The sequence below is a fragment of the Aulonocara sp. 'chitande type north' Nkhata Bay genome, linkage group LG11, assembly GCF_057382095.1.
Source record: "Aulonocara sp. 'chitande type north' Nkhata Bay isolate Kocher_YH1m ecotype deep benthic linkage group LG11, A_spYH_male_GT1.1, whole genome shotgun sequence".
In the NCBI taxonomy this organism is placed as follows: Eukaryota; Metazoa; Chordata; class Actinopteri; order Cichliformes; family Cichlidae; genus Aulonocara; species Aulonocara sp. 'chitande type north' Nkhata Bay.
Window position 1 is genome coordinate 5,342,862 of NC_141354.1, and position 17,479 is coordinate 5,360,340.

At 44.9% G+C, this 17,479-nt stretch overlaps 1 protein-coding gene across 7 annotated transcripts in view; it reads left to right on the forward strand.

The window, feature by feature from the left end:
- Window positions 1-11,029: 11,029 nt before the first annotated feature.
- Window positions 11,030-17,479, forward strand: part of ascc3 (activating signal cointegrator 1 complex subunit 3) — a 142,653-nt gene continuing 136,203 nt past the window's right edge. Inside the window, exons 1-4 of one of the 7 annotated variants that reach the window (XM_086310280.1) lie at window positions 11,090-11,167; window positions 11,501-11,559; window positions 11,729-11,927; window positions 15,523-15,673. In XM_086310280.1, the coding sequence (XP_086166406.1) occupies window positions 11,838-11,927; window positions 15,523-15,673 (241 nt within the window). In that variant the 5' untranslated portion in view covers window positions 11,090-11,167; window positions 11,501-11,559; window positions 11,729-11,837. Of the gene's footprint in view, window positions 11,247-11,304; window positions 11,560-11,728; window positions 11,928-15,522; window positions 15,674-17,479 lie in introns of those variants that run through there. The other 6 variants (XM_086310284.1, XM_086310281.1, XM_086310283.1 and 3 more) reach the window with 6 other exon arrangements.

Consider the following 17,479-nt stretch of genomic DNA (forward strand, 5'->3'; position numbering starts at 1 on the left):
TCTCCCTGTTTCATGCTGCGTCTTATGTTGTCAAGTTTATATTGCCTTGTCTGCGTCTCATGTTTCCTGTTTTATTTTGAAGGTCTGTGTCCTATGTCAGTGTAGTCAGCTTTTCTTCCTTTGTCTCGTTATGTCAGACTAGTGTCAGCTGTTTCCCCATGTGTTTCCACTTCCCCTAATCACCCTTGTGTGTATTTAGTCTGTGTGTTTCTGTTCATTCTTGGTCAAGTCGTCTGTTGTTCACACCTTGTTCTCCACGCCATGTTTCTAGGTTTCATCAGCAGCTGTTTTCAAGCAGCAGCTGTGTGGACACAGTTCAGGAGGCCAACCATGCAGACGGCAACGGCGGCGTGAAAACAGTTCAGGCGGCCGGCCATGCTGAAGGCAGTGGCGGCGACAAAGCCGGTCCGGAGGCCAACCAAGTGAAAGGCAGTGGCTAGGACAAACTCGTTCAGAGGCCGCCCTCGACGGCTCCACGGACCCTCCAGCGCAGACAGCAGATGGCTGAAGCGGCCCCTCGGACCCTCCAGCGGAGACCGGCACAGAACCAGCAGGCAAGGAGGCCCCTGGCAGTGTTGATGCTGGCAGGAGCTGAGCATTACATTGGTTCGGCTCAGGCAGCGACAGCGGTATGCAGTCCTCAAGGGGCTGAAAGTGTTCACAAACACACCCAGCAGAGGACAGAGGCGGATGGGTGAACTCGCTGGAGCTCTCAGCGGGTGATGACGGCTGAGACTGCTCAGTAGAGTTCCCAGGTGAAGCAGCTGACGCTGGTGTCTTAGCCTCTAGGGGTCCAGAGTTGGCTCCAGGAGGCCCTGGAGAGAGTTACCATCTCTAAGAAGGCCAGCTTTTGAGAACCAGCAAATGTTTTAGTGAAGTGTGTTCCCTGCTTAGGATGAGTCGTTGAAAATGGTGGCTGAATCACTGAGTGGACTGACAGTTGAGCTATAGGCGACTGAGTGATGGAGTGAGCAGGCAGTCGAACTAATGGCTGAGCTAGCGGCAACACAGGAGACTGAGCTATAGATTGCACTGGCGGCCGAACTAAAGGTTGAGCTGTGCACTGATTAGCAGACTGGGCTAGTGGCAACACAAGTGGCTTCATAGCAGGCCGAGCTAATGACTGAAGTGAAGGTTGAGGTGAAAATGGAGCTTCTGGCTGGGCAGCTGACTAAGCTTCTAGCTAGGAGGTTAACCAAGCTTCTGGCTGGGTGAGAGCAGTCGCAGGAGAAGCAGTCTTAATAACAGCTGTTGCAGGTGAGGCGGGGAAAACACTTCCTGCACAAAAAATAACCCCAGAATAAGCAGTCCCAAAGTCCAAAACAGAGTCAATGTTCATGTTCCAGCCACAGGTTAACCAACCTCGAAGCAGAGTCGATAATGTCCTCCTGGAGCTTCTTGGGTGGGGCGAATGCCGCTGGATCCATAATCTGGCTGGTCTGTACTGTCACGGCTAACGGGGATGAGCCGTGTGGAGGAATTAAATGAGGATCCAAATGTAGGCACTCGCTGAGATGCAAAGGTGGTTTATTGTAAAATAAAGCACAAGGTGAAATAATGGCAGAACGGAACTAAAGCTAATCTATACTGGGACAAACTACACTACAAAACAGCAAAGCATATGAAGGTGGACGGCAGGGAAAACACATGGAGGATACACAGACAGACCAGCGACCAGCACACGAGTAGACGTGACTTAAATACACACAGAAGAACACAGGGAGATTACACACAGGTGGGGAACAGCTGGAAGTAACTGACAAGGCGAGACAAGGGAAGCAAAACTGAATACACTCACATGAGACACTGCCCTTCACAATAAAACAGGAAACAAGAAACAATTCACAAGGACGCAGACTTGACACTGAACTGAGATCCCCAGGGAGTTACGACGGAGGAGACGGGGCTGTAGAGCTGGAGCTAAGTGTCGAGAGCGGAAGAGACGGTACAAACCATCTGTACCCTCGATTAGGACTGGGCGATATATCAAGTTATTTAAAAATATCGATATATCTAGGGGGCTCTCCAACTGGTGGGGAGGTTGTTATATCTTTGCAGGTGGTCTCCTCACTACAGGAGCTCACTCTGCAGGTGGGGGGAGAGATATAGGAGAGGTGGAGAATGAACTCAACCTGGGTGTCTATTGTCTTGTGTAGTTTGGGAGATGATTGGATGATGGGGTGGGTGCAGTTTTCTCTGGGATGGAGTCGGGTGGGCTGCCCCGGACTCTGTGGGGCTGGGCGGTGCTGCTGCTGCGGGCCCCGGTCCGGATGGGGCTGGGCCCCCTTGCCCTGGTGGGTTCCAGAGTGTGGAGGTGCCTACTGGGGTCAGCGGGGGAGCTGGCCCCAGGGAGGGGCCGCTTGCCCCTCCCTTTCTTCCCTCCCCATCCTCAGCTGCCTCCCTATTCCCGCTCTACCACACCCACCCACACACGCAGGGCTTGGGGTGCAGGCATGTCACCAGGGTGCAGGGGAGGCACTCCCCCTCTGTCCCCTTCTGGCTGCCTGTGCCTCAATTTTATTCTGCAACCTAGACATCCACATTACTCACACTCTCACATAACACATACATATAGGGCCTTGGGGGTGGGCACGTTTTACAGCATCCAGAGGATGGTTTGTGTACTCCAACCCACCTCTGGCGCTGGTGCCCTACCCTCCTCAATTTTAAATGTATTTAGACACTAAGGGTTTTCGGGAGGAGCCGTGCTGCTCTCTGAGAGGAAGCTAGTACCATGCTCTCCTGTGTTTTAAATGCACTTTAGAACAGCACACAGCAACACTACATATGAGCGGGCGTAGGGAGGTTTGAGGTCTTCACTCACCCCGGTTCTGTTAGCCGTCAGGGCTGGGGGGCTGGGAGGAGGTGCTGGCCGTCAGACTGGGGTCTGGGATGCGGGGCCTCCCCGCTACTGCAGATAAGGAGGTGGTTCGCTTGCCTCCACCCCAGAGAGAAGGGTTACATGTCCTGGGTCTAGGTGCGGCTTGCCCCTCTGAGGGCGGGGGTACCTGGACCTGGGATATAGAGTATGTTTGGGGAGTGCGACTGTCTGTGCAGTGTCCATTTGTGTCTGTCTACACGTGGGGTGAGTGCCGAGTATTTGGTTGTGCATATGGGGTGGGAATGCACGTCTGTGTCCGCGTGTGCCTGTTCGTCTGTGTCTATATGTCAGGTTGGGCCTTAGACTCAACCTCTCTGGGTACATCTCAGGCCCTCTAAAGTACGGAGGCCTATCTCCCCTCACCACACTCCCTGCCGGTGGTTGATGCCCTCAGACGTTGGTGTGTTGGTGGTCCTTGTCGTCTGGGGCTGGGCGCTCATGTATGTACCGGCTCACTCCTGGTAGCTGATTGGCGGGGCCGGGCGCCTGTGGCCCGGCTGGGCTCCTTCCGGGGGGTGGGATGCCCTCAGGCCTCTGGGCCTGAAGCTCGGTCCTCTCTGGCACAGCTGGCTGCCGGCAGAGCCCGCGGGCACGCCACTGCAACCCCCTCTGGCCTCTGCTCCGTAGCTGCGGGGTGACCTCTCCTTTGGGGCTCTACTCAGCTCTTCCCAGGAGGGTGGCACGGTTCCCCCCCTTTGGTGGTCCTCCTCGGGTCCTTGTACTCTGGGGCCTCTGGATATCTGGGGCCTGGATCTCCTCCATACCTGCTTCATACCCTGGTGGACGGGGCTATGGCTCCCCACACTCCCTAGCAGATCGTTACATGGAGAAACCTTTGGAATGCAAGCATGCTGATCCACACAGGTGTGCACACAGGTGTACACACAGGTGCTCACTACACCTTTTTTGGCTGCTGCCTCAAAGCACATTGTGCGCTGTCTATCTTGCGTGCTGCACAATATCGTTTATTATTTAGTATCTACTGATATCTACTGCTAGCTAGTTTATTGTGATGGTGCTGTTTTTTTATTATGTTGCTCTTTGTTGTTTGCTTTCTCTTCTGTTTTTTTTCTCCATACATGTGATCCAGGTGTTTTGTTGTTTTCTTTCTTCCCCCCTTCTCACCGTCTCTTCTCCCCTCTGTTTTTCTTTCTCTCCCTCTCTTTCTTTCATTCTTTCTCCCTGTCCTATCCCCCAGTCATGTCTGTCCCGTTTGTAGGAACTGAAAATAAAATAAATACATAATTATAATACAGGTCAATCAAATGGACCAATATGGCAAGGCCATGATGATCCACTTGGTAAAATAAATCCGCTTGGCATCTTTCTTGGCCTTAAGACAACAATTCTGATGCTAAAGATCCAAACGGGACACAAAAAATGAAAAAAAATAAATAAATAAATATCGATATATTTTTATACGATATATAAGATGTGACAACATCCTTTATATCGATATAGTCTATGTTACGTTGTAATTATACTCGTGGAGCCGCAAGTTTGCCTCTCTTTCGTCCACTTTTGTCTCTATGCAATGTTACTCCGCCTCTCCTCTCCTTCCCTGAACACAACTCCCCCTCCTCCCCCATCGCTTCACCTGCAGGCAGCGACAAGATGGACACGGCAAATCTCCGTTAACGAGTTACTGCGCATCGCCCCGTGCGTGGGGCTGGACAGCGTCAACGTGTTAGCGAGCTATCTGCGCTAATGACCTGCAGCCCCTAAATCCTTTCAATTTCTCAAAAATCGACGATGTGCCTTATGTATGAATTCTGGTTGTGCTTACTGACCGCGAACCGATTTTATGTGGAACACGGCGCTCAGCAATCTGTCAATAAATGTTTTAGTTCGACTTTGCTAAGCTACGGAGCTGCACCACTTGATGGATTGTCGGAGCATTACAGCTACCGAGGAGCCTCGCAGAGTGATACGTACTGTGCTTCAACGTAATATTACCGTACTGTGTGTGTATAAGGACCATAAATGGCACCTGTTCAGAGACACGGTTACAAAGAGGATTTCAAACTCCAGGCTGTCAGTCACGCAGTAGAAGTTGGGAACAGAGCAGCTGTGAAATCTGTCTTTGTTATTAGGGCTGTTCGATATAACGATATATATTGGATGACAATATAAAAACGTCTGTCGTTTCATTTTACGCTATCGTTTGTTTCGTGGTGTCGCAAAATAAACTGTTTACGGCAATATTTTTTCATGGTTCTGATGGTCACTGTAGTTATTTCAGCAACATTCAATTTAAAAACTGTACTTTTGAGTTAAAATATATATTTATAATTTTAATAAATGACAAATTAAAAAGGCATGAACATTTTTTTTGTATCGAAAAAATATCAAACCGTGACACCAAAGTATCGAACCGAACCGTGAATTTTGTGTATCGTTGCACCCCTAGTATGCATGCATACATACGTACGTGTACATGTACATAACATTATGGAATTTAATTTATTAAAATTTTCTATTTTATCTATTTTGTTACGCGGGCATTTTGCCGTACCACGGGCAGAAGTATTGCCGTTAAGTGCCTTTGTAACTTGAATTTTTCGTTAAACGGGGTCTTCGTACGCCGGGGTTCCACTGTATTTTGAAGCTGGAGACCTGGAATGTGTGTGCCTGTCTCTACAGCACCTTTGGTCGGCTTCTGTTGTTTAAATGTGCTTTAAAATAAAACACACATCACAGTCCACACAAAAAATGGTCATAGTGCATTTTCAGGTCTATTTTTTCATTTTAGTTAAATCACACAATTCAGTGGGCTGTATACTGGATAGATCCTATTGCACTAGTATCGATCAAATACCAATACCAGCACTGATGTCCAGTGTTGGTCAAGTTACTTGAAAAAGTAATCAGTAACTAATTACTGATTACTTCCCCAAAAGAGTAATCCCGTTACTTTACTGATTACTTATTTTCAAAAGTAATTAATTACTTACTTAGTTACTTTTTAAAAACACGATTCACAACCTGAAGAGGTGATAAAGCGATAGATCTTTCAGCCCAATTCTACTTTTTCTGCATAATCCATCATACAAAATGTAATCAAATGGAAAAGTCTCTTTTTTTAACTTGTTTTATTAGTTTTAATCTTTTAACTTTATGCATCAAGCAAACATTTAATTATATGCAACATTCTCTGATTTGAATAAATTAGTTTAACATTTAAACCTATTTTCTGCACATTCCAGCACATAAAATAAAATATTTTTTGTGTTTACACTCAGTCTTTCAAATAGATGCAAGTAAAACGCAGCAGAAAATAAATAAAATCAAAGACTCAGCGGTCCTGTTGCTCTATTTTCACCTGTAAAGCAGGACTGCGGTAGGCGGAGGGTTACCCTGGTGCAGGTGTGCCGCGGTCAGTTGAAGAATCCGCGAGTTTCTGTGAGTTTCCCATTATGTCGTAGCTACTCGGTGCTTGCTTGGAAGTTTAGGGTTTTTTTCGCTGTAAAAAGAAGTTTTCTTCCCACGCACCAAGGACGCTAATGTTTTGGTCACTTTTTATGGAATCAAACTCAAAGTAAGGTCAGGACTTCCACGCTTTAAACGCTGCACGCTCATACTCTCTCTGCACTCGATATGTGATCCATTGTTGATCTGCACACAGCTGTTGTCACGAACGGCGCACTCGCTTACGTCACTGTCATGAGACATTCTTGCAAAAAAAAAAAAAAAAAAAAAAAAAATCACGGTTTAGGTAAAGCAGTGTTCCTACGGTCAAGTAACACGTTACTGCCCATCTCTGCGTGCCACATCCGTATGGGCTCAAAATGTGGTCATAAATATTTTGTACGCGTAAAAAAGATTTGTGTGTGGACTTAGAAAAAAAAACCCCTGCAAGTTACAAGTACGGATTTTGACCCTATTTTTCTTCCTTTCATCTGATTGGTCAATGTCATGTCAATCACAAATGTAACAATCCAATCAGAGAACAGATGGGTTTAGCTGTCGAGGGGCGCTTTTTTTGAACTGAAGGTCTTTGAAGGGAATAAATGCCCTTTTACATGCCAACCCAGCGTTTTTTGGTGATTTGTGTGTCACAGGTCTACGTGTTTAATACAGGGACTTCCACAGCCTTTTCAACAGCGCTGCGGACCGCGGGGTGGGGGCGGGCAGTGTTTTGGAAATGATAGTCTTCATTACAAAGCTTTCTTCGTTATGAATTCGCATACATGTTTTTATTGAACATTTGAAGAACCAGCAAAAAAAAAAAAAAAAACTCTTGTAGAGAACATAAAGTCAGAGATAGAAAAGACAAGGAGCAGGTGCATCTAGTACAGGTAGAGCAGCTGCAAAAACCCACAGAGCTCAGCAGCCAGCGTAACAAATTCTGGATCCTTTGCTTTTAGTTAGCAGTTAGCATTAGCAGCACATCCTGCGTCCGATGTGAAAGGACTTTTATGCTGCGCCCTGTGACTCACAGCCATGGTCTCGGGTCAGCCCTGACTTTGTGTTAAACTAATCCTAAAGTAATAATGGTATTTATAACCACTGATATACCACAACTTTTTCCTTTCAACAGCTGCTGAAAGTTAGGGGACCTAGCTGCTATCGGATATTTATATAGCGATCCTCCTGCTTCAAACTGTATCACCCTTCAAGGACCTGCAGTTCAAAGAAGCGCCCCTCCGACAGCCAAACCCATCTGTTCTCTGATTGGATTGTTACATTTGTGATTGACATGACATTGACCAATCAGATGAAAGGAAGAAAAATAGGGTCAAAATCCGTACTTGTAACTTGCAGGGTTTTTTTTTTTCCTAAGTCCACACACAAATCTTTTTTACAAGTACAAAATATTTATGACCACATTTTGAGCCCATACATCCTGTTTTACTTTAGTCCATGACGCGCTTACCTTCAGGGTCATCCGTCACATGAAGACCAAGATAGTTCCAAACGCCAGATCTGAATGAGGGTGGGGGAGGTTCAATTTGCCATGTTGCAAGGAGAGCTTAACTTCTGTCTCACTAGCTTGCGCTGTGCTCAGTGGATCTGCGCTCAACAGTGCAGCCTAGGCGGAGTAGTCGAACGCAGATCCACTGAGCTCTCAACACAGACAGCATCGTCAGAAGGAAAGTTGATCAAATAAATTAAAAATGTTGTATTGTTCGATACATATGTGTACCGAACCGAAAGCACTGTATCGAACGGTTCAATATCGATACGAATATCGTTGCACCCCTAATGCATACGTATGCTTTCTTCAACCTCCGCCACATCCTCCTCCACCAAGAACTTCGTCTTCAGCCAGCATCGCCTCACTCAAAAGCCGATGGAAAAAGGTGCTTCGACTTACGAAAAACTTGACTTACGAAAGACCCTCTGGAACGAATTAATTTCGTAAGTCGGGGTTCCACTGTATATGAAAAGCTGAAAGGTGTCACGGCTGGGGGCAGTCGTGTGGTGTATTGAAAAAAGGATCCAAAATGCAGGTACTGGCTGGGGTGCGAGTGAGTGTTTATTTACAGCGGTGAGAAGGTGACAAAACAGGAAGAGCAGAGCGGGGAGTAAACAAACCTAAACTGGGAAAACTAAAGAACAAAACTTAAACCAGACACTCACGGGAGGAGGAGCAAAATGCACAAAGAGAGATGGCAGAGAGACGCAGAATGAATACCAGGTAACAGAATAATACAGACTGACATGGAACTAAACAGACGACGCGACAGAGAGCACAGGAAAACACAGGGCTTAAATACACGGGGAGTAATCAGGGAATGGGCCACAGGCGGGAGACACAGCTGGGAGCAATTAGGCTAACGAGACAGGGGAGAGGTAAAACTGAACACACTGACATGAGACATGAACTTTCAGAATAAAACAGGAAACTAACAGACACAGAGAACCAGACAGGACACTGAACTTGACAGGCAGACTCATGAGCAGACACAATAACACCATGGACAGACAGAGGGAACACAGAGAAGTGGGAGCAGGCAGGCAAAGAACAGAAACCTAACAAATGATAATAATAATAGATTGGATTTATATAGCGCTTTTCAAGGCACCCAAAGCACTTTACAATGCCACTATTCATTCACTCTCACAGTCACACACTGGTGGAGGCAAGCTACGGTTGTAGCCACAGCTGCCCTGGGGCAGACTGACAGAAGCGAGGCTGCCATATCGCGCCATCGGCCCCTCTGGCCAACACCAGTAGGCAAGTAGGGTAAAGTGTCTTGCCCAAGGACACAACGACCAGGACAGAGAGCCCAGGGATCGAACCGGCGACCTTCCGGTTACAGATGCGATTCCCAACCCCCTGAGCCACGGTTGCCCAAAATCACATGGCAAATGGCAAAATCACAACAGAATACACACTCGGAATGAACAAAAGCATAAGGAAACACAAAACACTGAGTCCTCAGACTCAGGACCATGACAAAAGGTGTGTTTGACTGTGTTAACTACTCAGTGGCGGTTCTAGCCTGTTTGGTGCCCTGGGCGAACACTCCCTCTGGCGCCCCCCCTAACAAACGTAAACAGACGTTTTCACTATCCATACTAATTGATGTTATCTTGTTGTATCTCTGTTGTGGTCAGTGCTATCCTCTATGCTGTTGCATGCTGGGGCAGCAGGTTGAGGGTCACAGATGCCAACAGATTAAATTAACTGATCCACAAGGCCAGTAACGTTGTGGGGATGGAGCTGGACTCCGTTAGGGTGGTGTCTGAGAGGTAGATGTTGTCCAAGATAAAGACAATATTGGATAATTCCTCCCACCCACTCCATGACATGCTGGCCCGTCACAGGAGCACGTTCAGTGAGAGACTGAGATTACCCATGATGCACCACTGACCGACACAGGAAATCATTACTGCCTGTGGCCGTCTCCCTGTACAACTCCTCCATCTAACACACTGTGAACACTGCAATAGTTTCACCCTTTTTACACACACTCTTTTCTACTCTGAAATATTCTTGTCAATTTTCTTGATATTTATTTATAATCCCCTCTGTTAATCCTTGATATTTAATGGAGTGATCTGTATGTATTAGTGCTATTTCTTAAATCTGTAACTCTGCTGTAACATAATGTATTACACAGTATTTGGAGTTTAGTCTGTTACTGTTGCTATTTTTACCATTTCTTCTTGGAGCAACTGTAACCCACATCATTTCCTTAGGGATCAATAAAGTATTCTGATTCTGATTGTTTCAGGATGACCTGCCATTATCCAATCACACATCTGCTTACCTGCATCTTTTGCTCGTTTCTCTTCCTCTTCTTTTCTCTTTTTTCTAAACAGAGGACCTGATGGCTTTGAACTTTCTTGTCCATCTTCCATTGGTTTTAATTTTGCACTCCAGTATGAACACCCATCCCTCAACCCGAGGATCGCCACAACATAACCTAATAGACCTACACCTTAGTTCACAGATTCACTTTGTCTCAGGTGTATTTCTGGTAGCATGAGTACGAGTAATTTATTAATTAAGTAATTAATTTATTTATTTATTTTGCCAATGCCCGTGATGCCGCCCCCCACCACCAACCGCCCGTGTCGCCCGTATCAAAAACCACTACTGTAACTACTTATTGTGGAAAGTAAAAATTCAGGTGATTTAGTGCTCATTAAAATGTGCTCAGCATCAGGTCGTGTCATGAATCATAAGCTGGCTTTAAAGAATAAAAGTATCAGAATCATAGAGCGTAGATGGCAAAAGAAAGGAAAAGTCTGCAGACTCCAAAAACATGGACACGTACCTTGAACTGGTTAGATTTGTAAAGCTGCTACGCTAGCTATTTTAAACCACTTCAAGGTCACTTTAAATCATTCAAATTTTATATGTAAATTCAGACTGTTATTGATGCTTTTACCTTAATTTTAAAGTGTATCTTTATTCCTTTTACTTTTACCTTAGTCTTAAAGTGTATATTAATTTCTTACTCTTTTTATATTTATTGCTGCCTTTGCACTGAATGAACTGGAGCCTCGTCGTCTCGTCTCCCTGTACTGTAGCAGAGAGGATACTAAAGTTTACTTTTCTTTTCAGGCGGAGACCGCATGTCCCGTTTACAAGTACTAACTCCGCCCATAAAACAGAATTCGGTGTTCGCTGGTGTTCGCTATAAGCGCACCTTCTCTGCTTACGCGGGTAATGTAGTCATTTTATCCATGCCCTCTATACAGCCGCTTGACGTCTAAACTACAATACCCATAATCCCTAGTTTACATGCACCTTGTGTTGACATCTGCCGGTAGCGTACTCACACACTGACTGTTGGACTTGTACGTGGCGCTTTAGGAAGCAGTTGAAGCGTAAGTTTCACGCTGTGAATGGTTTATAGACTCATCTGTCGCAGTTCCTGTTGCACTAATAGTGACGACAGTGTTAAAAGTGAGTTTTAAAGAGATGTAGCAGGCAGCATGACAGCCAGCTAGCAACGCGCATACTTAGCGTTAGCTTTGTGTGTAATAGTCGCGCGAGAACTTATAAAAGTCAGCTAAGGCGCGTGCATTATTCTTCTGTTGGAGATGTTTGTGTTAGCCACCTGACTTCCTGTAATCCGGGACCTTTCAAGTTCCCGGAGACAACATGCATCTGTAGATAAACCAAACCAGTCAGTTCACCAAGAAGTTTTTATTTTCCAGATCATTTCGTCCCAAGTGTCTCATTCACTCTCCCACGAACGCAGCCAGCCTGTTCACAGGTACCGTGACTACCATGACCACTGTACACGGACGGCGTGTTTGCTTCACAACATCAGTGGCTGTTGTGTCGCGACGCATAGGTCCAAAGCCCTTTGGCTGCTTTGTATGTGGAGTTGCTGTGGAGTAGAAACACTGAAGGTTCATCTTACTGTTGTGTTTGTATGTCAGCAGGTTCCAGGAGAACCATAGAGCCAGAAGAACCTAGATCCAGGAGAACCATAGAGCCAGAAGAACCTAGATCCAGGACACCAGGTGTGTGGGGAGGGAAACAGACACGATGTCTCCTCCTCGACTCACAGGAGCACTTCGGTCCTTCTCCAGTGTCAGCAAGAAGGAGGACTTCAGCGAACAGCTCTATGATCTAAAGGTGAGACTAAACCGTTTATGAATGAATTGTGTTGATAATAACTTTTGTGTATAAGTGAGGTTTCCCGGACAAAGCAGCTGGTATACTAACAGACTGTCTTCATGTTGCTCTATAAAAAGAGTCAGAGCTCTGTTGAGCCCACTATTACTGTATTCTTGATGAGCAATTACTTAATGAATTTCTTCACAAATAACATTTTAATCATTAAAGATAAATTATTATATACCAGCTCACAGATGTATCGATGTGTACTACTTACTATGAGTGCTACTCTTTATTTCTGGTTGATTTTTCTGAGGTATCTTTAGTGATTACTTCATCGTATCTGTTAGACCAGCGGTCCCCAACCCCTGGGCCTCGGACCGGTACCGGTCCGTGAGTCGTTTGGTACCGGGCCGTGAGAGTTGAGGCTCAGGTGTGAAATGTCTGGTTTTCAGGGTTTTTATCGGTTTTCAGCGTTATTTTGTTATTGTTTTTATCGTTTACTCGGTTTTTCTGGGTCTTTTCACGTCTGTTATGAATAAACCTTTTTTTCGGTACCGGTACTAGTTTTATTTTGTTGTATTTATCCGCGACACCTTAAAGGCCGGTCCGCGAAAATATTGTCGGGCATAAACCGGTCGAAAAAGGTTGGAGACCGCTGTGTTAGAGTATTATTAGAAGGGGTAGGATACATTTTCATCTTAAAGCCTTCGAGTCAGAAAGTCTGAAAACTTTTTGATAAATCTTATCGTGATGGCTGGATCAGATGTCCCTGAACCCTCCCTTGGTTATGTTGCAATAGGCCTAGGCTGTGGGGGGCTTCCCATGATGCACTGGGTGTTTCTTCTTCAATCACTGGGTTTATACACCACTCTGCATTTAATCATTAGTTATTATTAATCTCTGGCTCTCTTCCACAGTTTGTGTTTTGCTCTGTCTTCCTCCCCACACCCCTAACCAGTCGTGGCAGATGGCCCCGCCCCTCCCTGCTTCTGGTTCTGCTGGAGGGTTCTTCCTGTTAAAAGGAGTTTTTCCTTCCCACTTTCGCCAAATGCTTGCTAATAGAGAGAAAAACTATGTAAAACTACACGGGCGTGGAAGTTTGACACGGCACCTACTGTGTATCTTGTAGTCCAGGCTGAAACTATCGCCCAGGACAAGCTGACATGTTGTTGTGGTCTCAGACTGGACAAAAGTCTGGGACAAACAAGAGGCTGAATATATCTGTAGTAAAATGAAACGAAAGCTCAGCATCTGTAATGAAAATTGAATGTTTCATATTTGATATCAAGCAGCTGATGTGATTTCAACATGTTTGTCATATGACAGAAATGTTGTAGCTGTGCTGTGACAGGCTGTTTGTGACCCAAACGTTTCTGTGGCTTCTGTTTGTTGGCTCTGCTGCAGACGAGGTGGCCCGTGGCCTTTGAGCGGCTGCTGATGGCTCAGAGTAGCAACCCTAATTTTTATTGAATGGATACAAAGTTTCCTGCTGCTGGTGGCGAGCAGTCATGTATCCCAGACTTGACAGAAGAGGTTAAGAATACAAAGTTACTGACACAGCAGGGAAATGTTTGTCATTTCTGCTGTTGGAAATAAAACATAAACCAGTTTTTGCAGATTCTTTTTCTAACAACTAAACCTACAAACAAAAGTCGTCTTTTCTGCAGTGAAGATGCTATTTTCATACTTCCCATCTGCATTTAGGATACGGGATCTTTTCTTACTGAAACAAATAAGGATCAAGTACTTTGCTAGAGGAACGAGGTCAGCTGAGGTGCTGTACGCTCACCTTTACCTGCCAGCTTCCTGTCCTCTGCTCACTGATGACTTCCATATATTTGTGTCCATGTTTCCTTTTCCCTGCCAGTCAGCATTACTGTTTGTAACTGAGAGGTGTCCCTGCTTTTCTTTAGTTTCTCAGATCAGCTCCTTGTGTTTAAAATGAAACTGAGCATGCTATTCAACCACTGATCTTCAGCTAGCTAAGCTCTCGTTAAATCCTCTAAGCAGAAAGTGTTTCTCCGTGGAAAAGCAAGCTGAAGGCAGCCCAACATTATCTCTCAGCTTTGGAAGACGTGCAGATGCTGATTGTAACGGAGTCGTTATGTTAATGCTTGTTCTGACCTCCTGAGCGCTGAGCGTGCATGAAGAGTCCACGACACGTGTGAACTGCACTGTTCTGGTGTCAGTGAAAAAGCAGAAACAACGAGCATTATATTAGCAGTAAATGAGATCAGCACTGACCAGTAGGGCTGCCACAATCGATTATTCTGATAGTCGACTAGTCACCGATTATTTTTGCGATTAGTCGACTAATCAGATCATCATCCATTGGACGTAAAACGTACAGCTTATTGCACCAGCAGCATCTGCTCTTATATAACTATCATTAGCTTACAGCTTTAAGTGTTTACGGTCTGTGCTAACTAAAAATAAAGACAAGATGATAGTTTATTACATTTTAATGAAATCTGCAGATTGTTTGAAGTTTAATAAACTCCTTGCTATCTAAAATATAACAGGACACCGGAGTAAATTCTCGAGCATCTCACACTTCTGATGATCAGCTGTCTGCTTGATGTTTATTCAGCTGTGTAAAAACTATAACTATAACTGATTTACTCAGGAACAAATAAAATACTAAAAAAAAGCCAAACAATAACATGTTTAAGTTATCTAAGTGACTTATATATCATGTTTAACCTGAGTAGCGAAAGACGGCGGTGGGTTTGAAAACGATTTGCCGGGAGTCCGGTGTTCTCACGGCTCTAGTTAGCCTAGCCCCCGGCTAGCTATCGAGCTAGTGGGTAACAGATGTCTCCGAAAATGTCGGAGCGCTTTTGAAAATATGTGGTGTCCTGATAAACTGAGCAGATATTTGAGGTTTACACAGCTACATTCTCGCCTGAAAATATGTTAAACGTTTATTTTGTGACCCAGAAAGAATAATAAGAGTAACATTAAAACTAACCAGCTGCCGCCATTGTTGGAAACTGAGCTGGGCCGCGCTATGAATTCTGGGACACAGCTTCTTCTTCTTCTGGGTTTAACGGCAGCTGGCATCCTTGTACATGCAGTGCTGCCATCTTCTGTTTCAGTCCGTTATTACACTCTTAAATCCTGCTACTTATTCCTGCGTCTTTTGGGATCTTACAAAGCTTCAAACGACGCGTCGACTATTAAATCAGCCGTCGACGATTTTTATAGTCGACGTAATCGTGACTAGTCGACTAATCGTGGCAGCTCTACTGATCAGTAAGCATGAAAACAAACAGAGCTGTTCCATATCACTCACAGTGTCATCGGCTTTTAGGTGAGTCGACCTCGTACTGACAAAGGTTCAAACAGTGAACCGTGGGAGTGGACCCATGATTCAGTCTCTGTTGATGAACCCTGCCCACAGTCAGTAAACTGGGCCTGTGTAATTAATAGTATAGGTTCTCATATGCTCAGTGAAATATAATAGAAATACTTTAGAAATACGGTGTTGTTAGTAATGCACAGGCTAAGTGCTGTTAACTAAAGGTGGTCATTTCCAGATACTTGTGATCAGAGCAGTGAGTGCTGCTCTTCTTGAAGTGTAATTGCATCTCTCTCTGTGACTCATTAGGCCAAGCGTCTGAAGAGACAGGAGCTGTTTGCCAGAGAGGGCCTGACGTGGCAGAAGATTGTCCATTTCTGCACCGAGCATCAGGACAAAAGTCAGCAGCAAGCTGCCAGTCAGGAGCTGAAGAGCCTGCTCCTGGCAGCCAAACAGATGGGTAAGGAGGCACACCTCAGCTGTAACTCGTGTTTGTGTGAAGCTGGAGAAGCGTTCATGAAAACCTCAGAATGCCTGTTTCTGTTTATACTCATTAAAACCCTGAATAAAGAAGGGCGGGGCCAAAATGACATCATGCAGTGTTGGTAGGTTATATTTGGGGGAATTCTCTGCAAAAGCAACATGGAAGATTTTGCAGGTAGTTTTAATGGCTGTACTCTATCAGCTGTTAATGTGATCATGTGGTTATTGTACTGTTCACACGTCTTCCATGTGAAGGTTCAAACACAGAGCAGCTCAAACCAAACAGCATGTTTGATGGCAGAGTTAAAGTCTGTCCATGTGTTACTGAGCTCTGAGGAAACCCTGCGAGGATCTGATTGGCTGCTCACCGTTCACCAGTCAGACTAACAGTGTGTGTGCTCGTTTGTGTGTTGGAGCTGCCCTCAAACTGTGTGACTAGATCCAAATGAAAAGTTGTTCTTAGGATGCTCTCGAGGATGAAAGCAGCCATTGTGTTTGTAACGTGCAACCACGAGCTGCTGCTTTTTTTAGGCCGTTTTAATTGGTTTAAATCCTTTTCATCTGTTTTCACTTTGCCTCTCCAGCCTTCTTTGCTCTAGTCTGCCTCTGTCCTTTTGACATTTTTTCCTCTAATTGGACAATTATGCTGCATTTCTTTTTTTTTTTAAGTGCAGTTCTGCTAAAGTATGAATTGTTTGGAATAATATTTAAATGAGGTGCAGGAACAGTTAGCTCGTGTTTGGCCTTTCCTGCTTAGAGCTGCCGACTCTTTCTAGCACTATTAATAGTGCTGTGCACAGATTTAATGGCCATATAAAGCAGTGCTGCTGTCTAGGCACAGCTAATGGTAATAGAAAGGATAAAGGTGATTGTTGCAGCAATCCTAATAATCGTCATCATTAAAATGATAATCATTACATCCATTTTCCCTTAAGATGGAAATTCTCCTTTCTGCCAGTGTTTGGGCCACACTGGGTTTCAAGGAAGAAAAGGAAACCAGGTCCGTTCCTCACAGGGCAGCTAGTGTTTAATGAATCCTGTGGGTTATAAACCTCACGTGGACGTTACTGACAGAAGCTCCGGTCATGCTAACAGCTGAAGCCAGTCGACTGATACTGCTGGCAGTATGTGACTGCTGAACAACATCATGCATTTAACACTGGAATTCCCAGCTTCTACCGTTCTACCTTTAAAAGCCGGAGAGCAGTCAAGTCAAGAAGGCTTCTACCTGAGACCCCCGCGGAGTCATCATTTTGCGTTTCTACCTTTAAAAGCCGGAGAGCAGTCAAATGCTGGAAGTGGAAGCTAAATTGGCTAGTCATTCATATGTATATTGGGTCGTTACCTAGGAATTCTGGAGGGAGGGGATTGGGGGAGAAATCAACACACATGAGTCTAGGTCCTTTGTTGCTGACATTTATTGATAAAAACAGTAGTTTCATTTCATGTTATTTCCTTTTTCATTTCAAGCAAGGAAGTGGATGTAGTTAGTAAGTAAGATATTTCAGACATTATTCTGACACAGAGGAGGAGATACTGGAATTATAATTAGTATCTATGCATGCATTTGTGATTTTGTTTGACCTTCCCATTGCTCACAATTTGAATTTGTTCACACTGCAGATGAGTGTCTCAGTCCCCAAACAAGCTCTCTTTTTCGGTGGAGAAGCAGTCTCCTCATCCGCAGTGAGTGTGGAGAAATCAACACACATGAGTCTAGGTCCTTTGTTGCTGACATTTATTGATAAAAACAGTAGTTTCATTTCATGTTATTTCCTTTTTC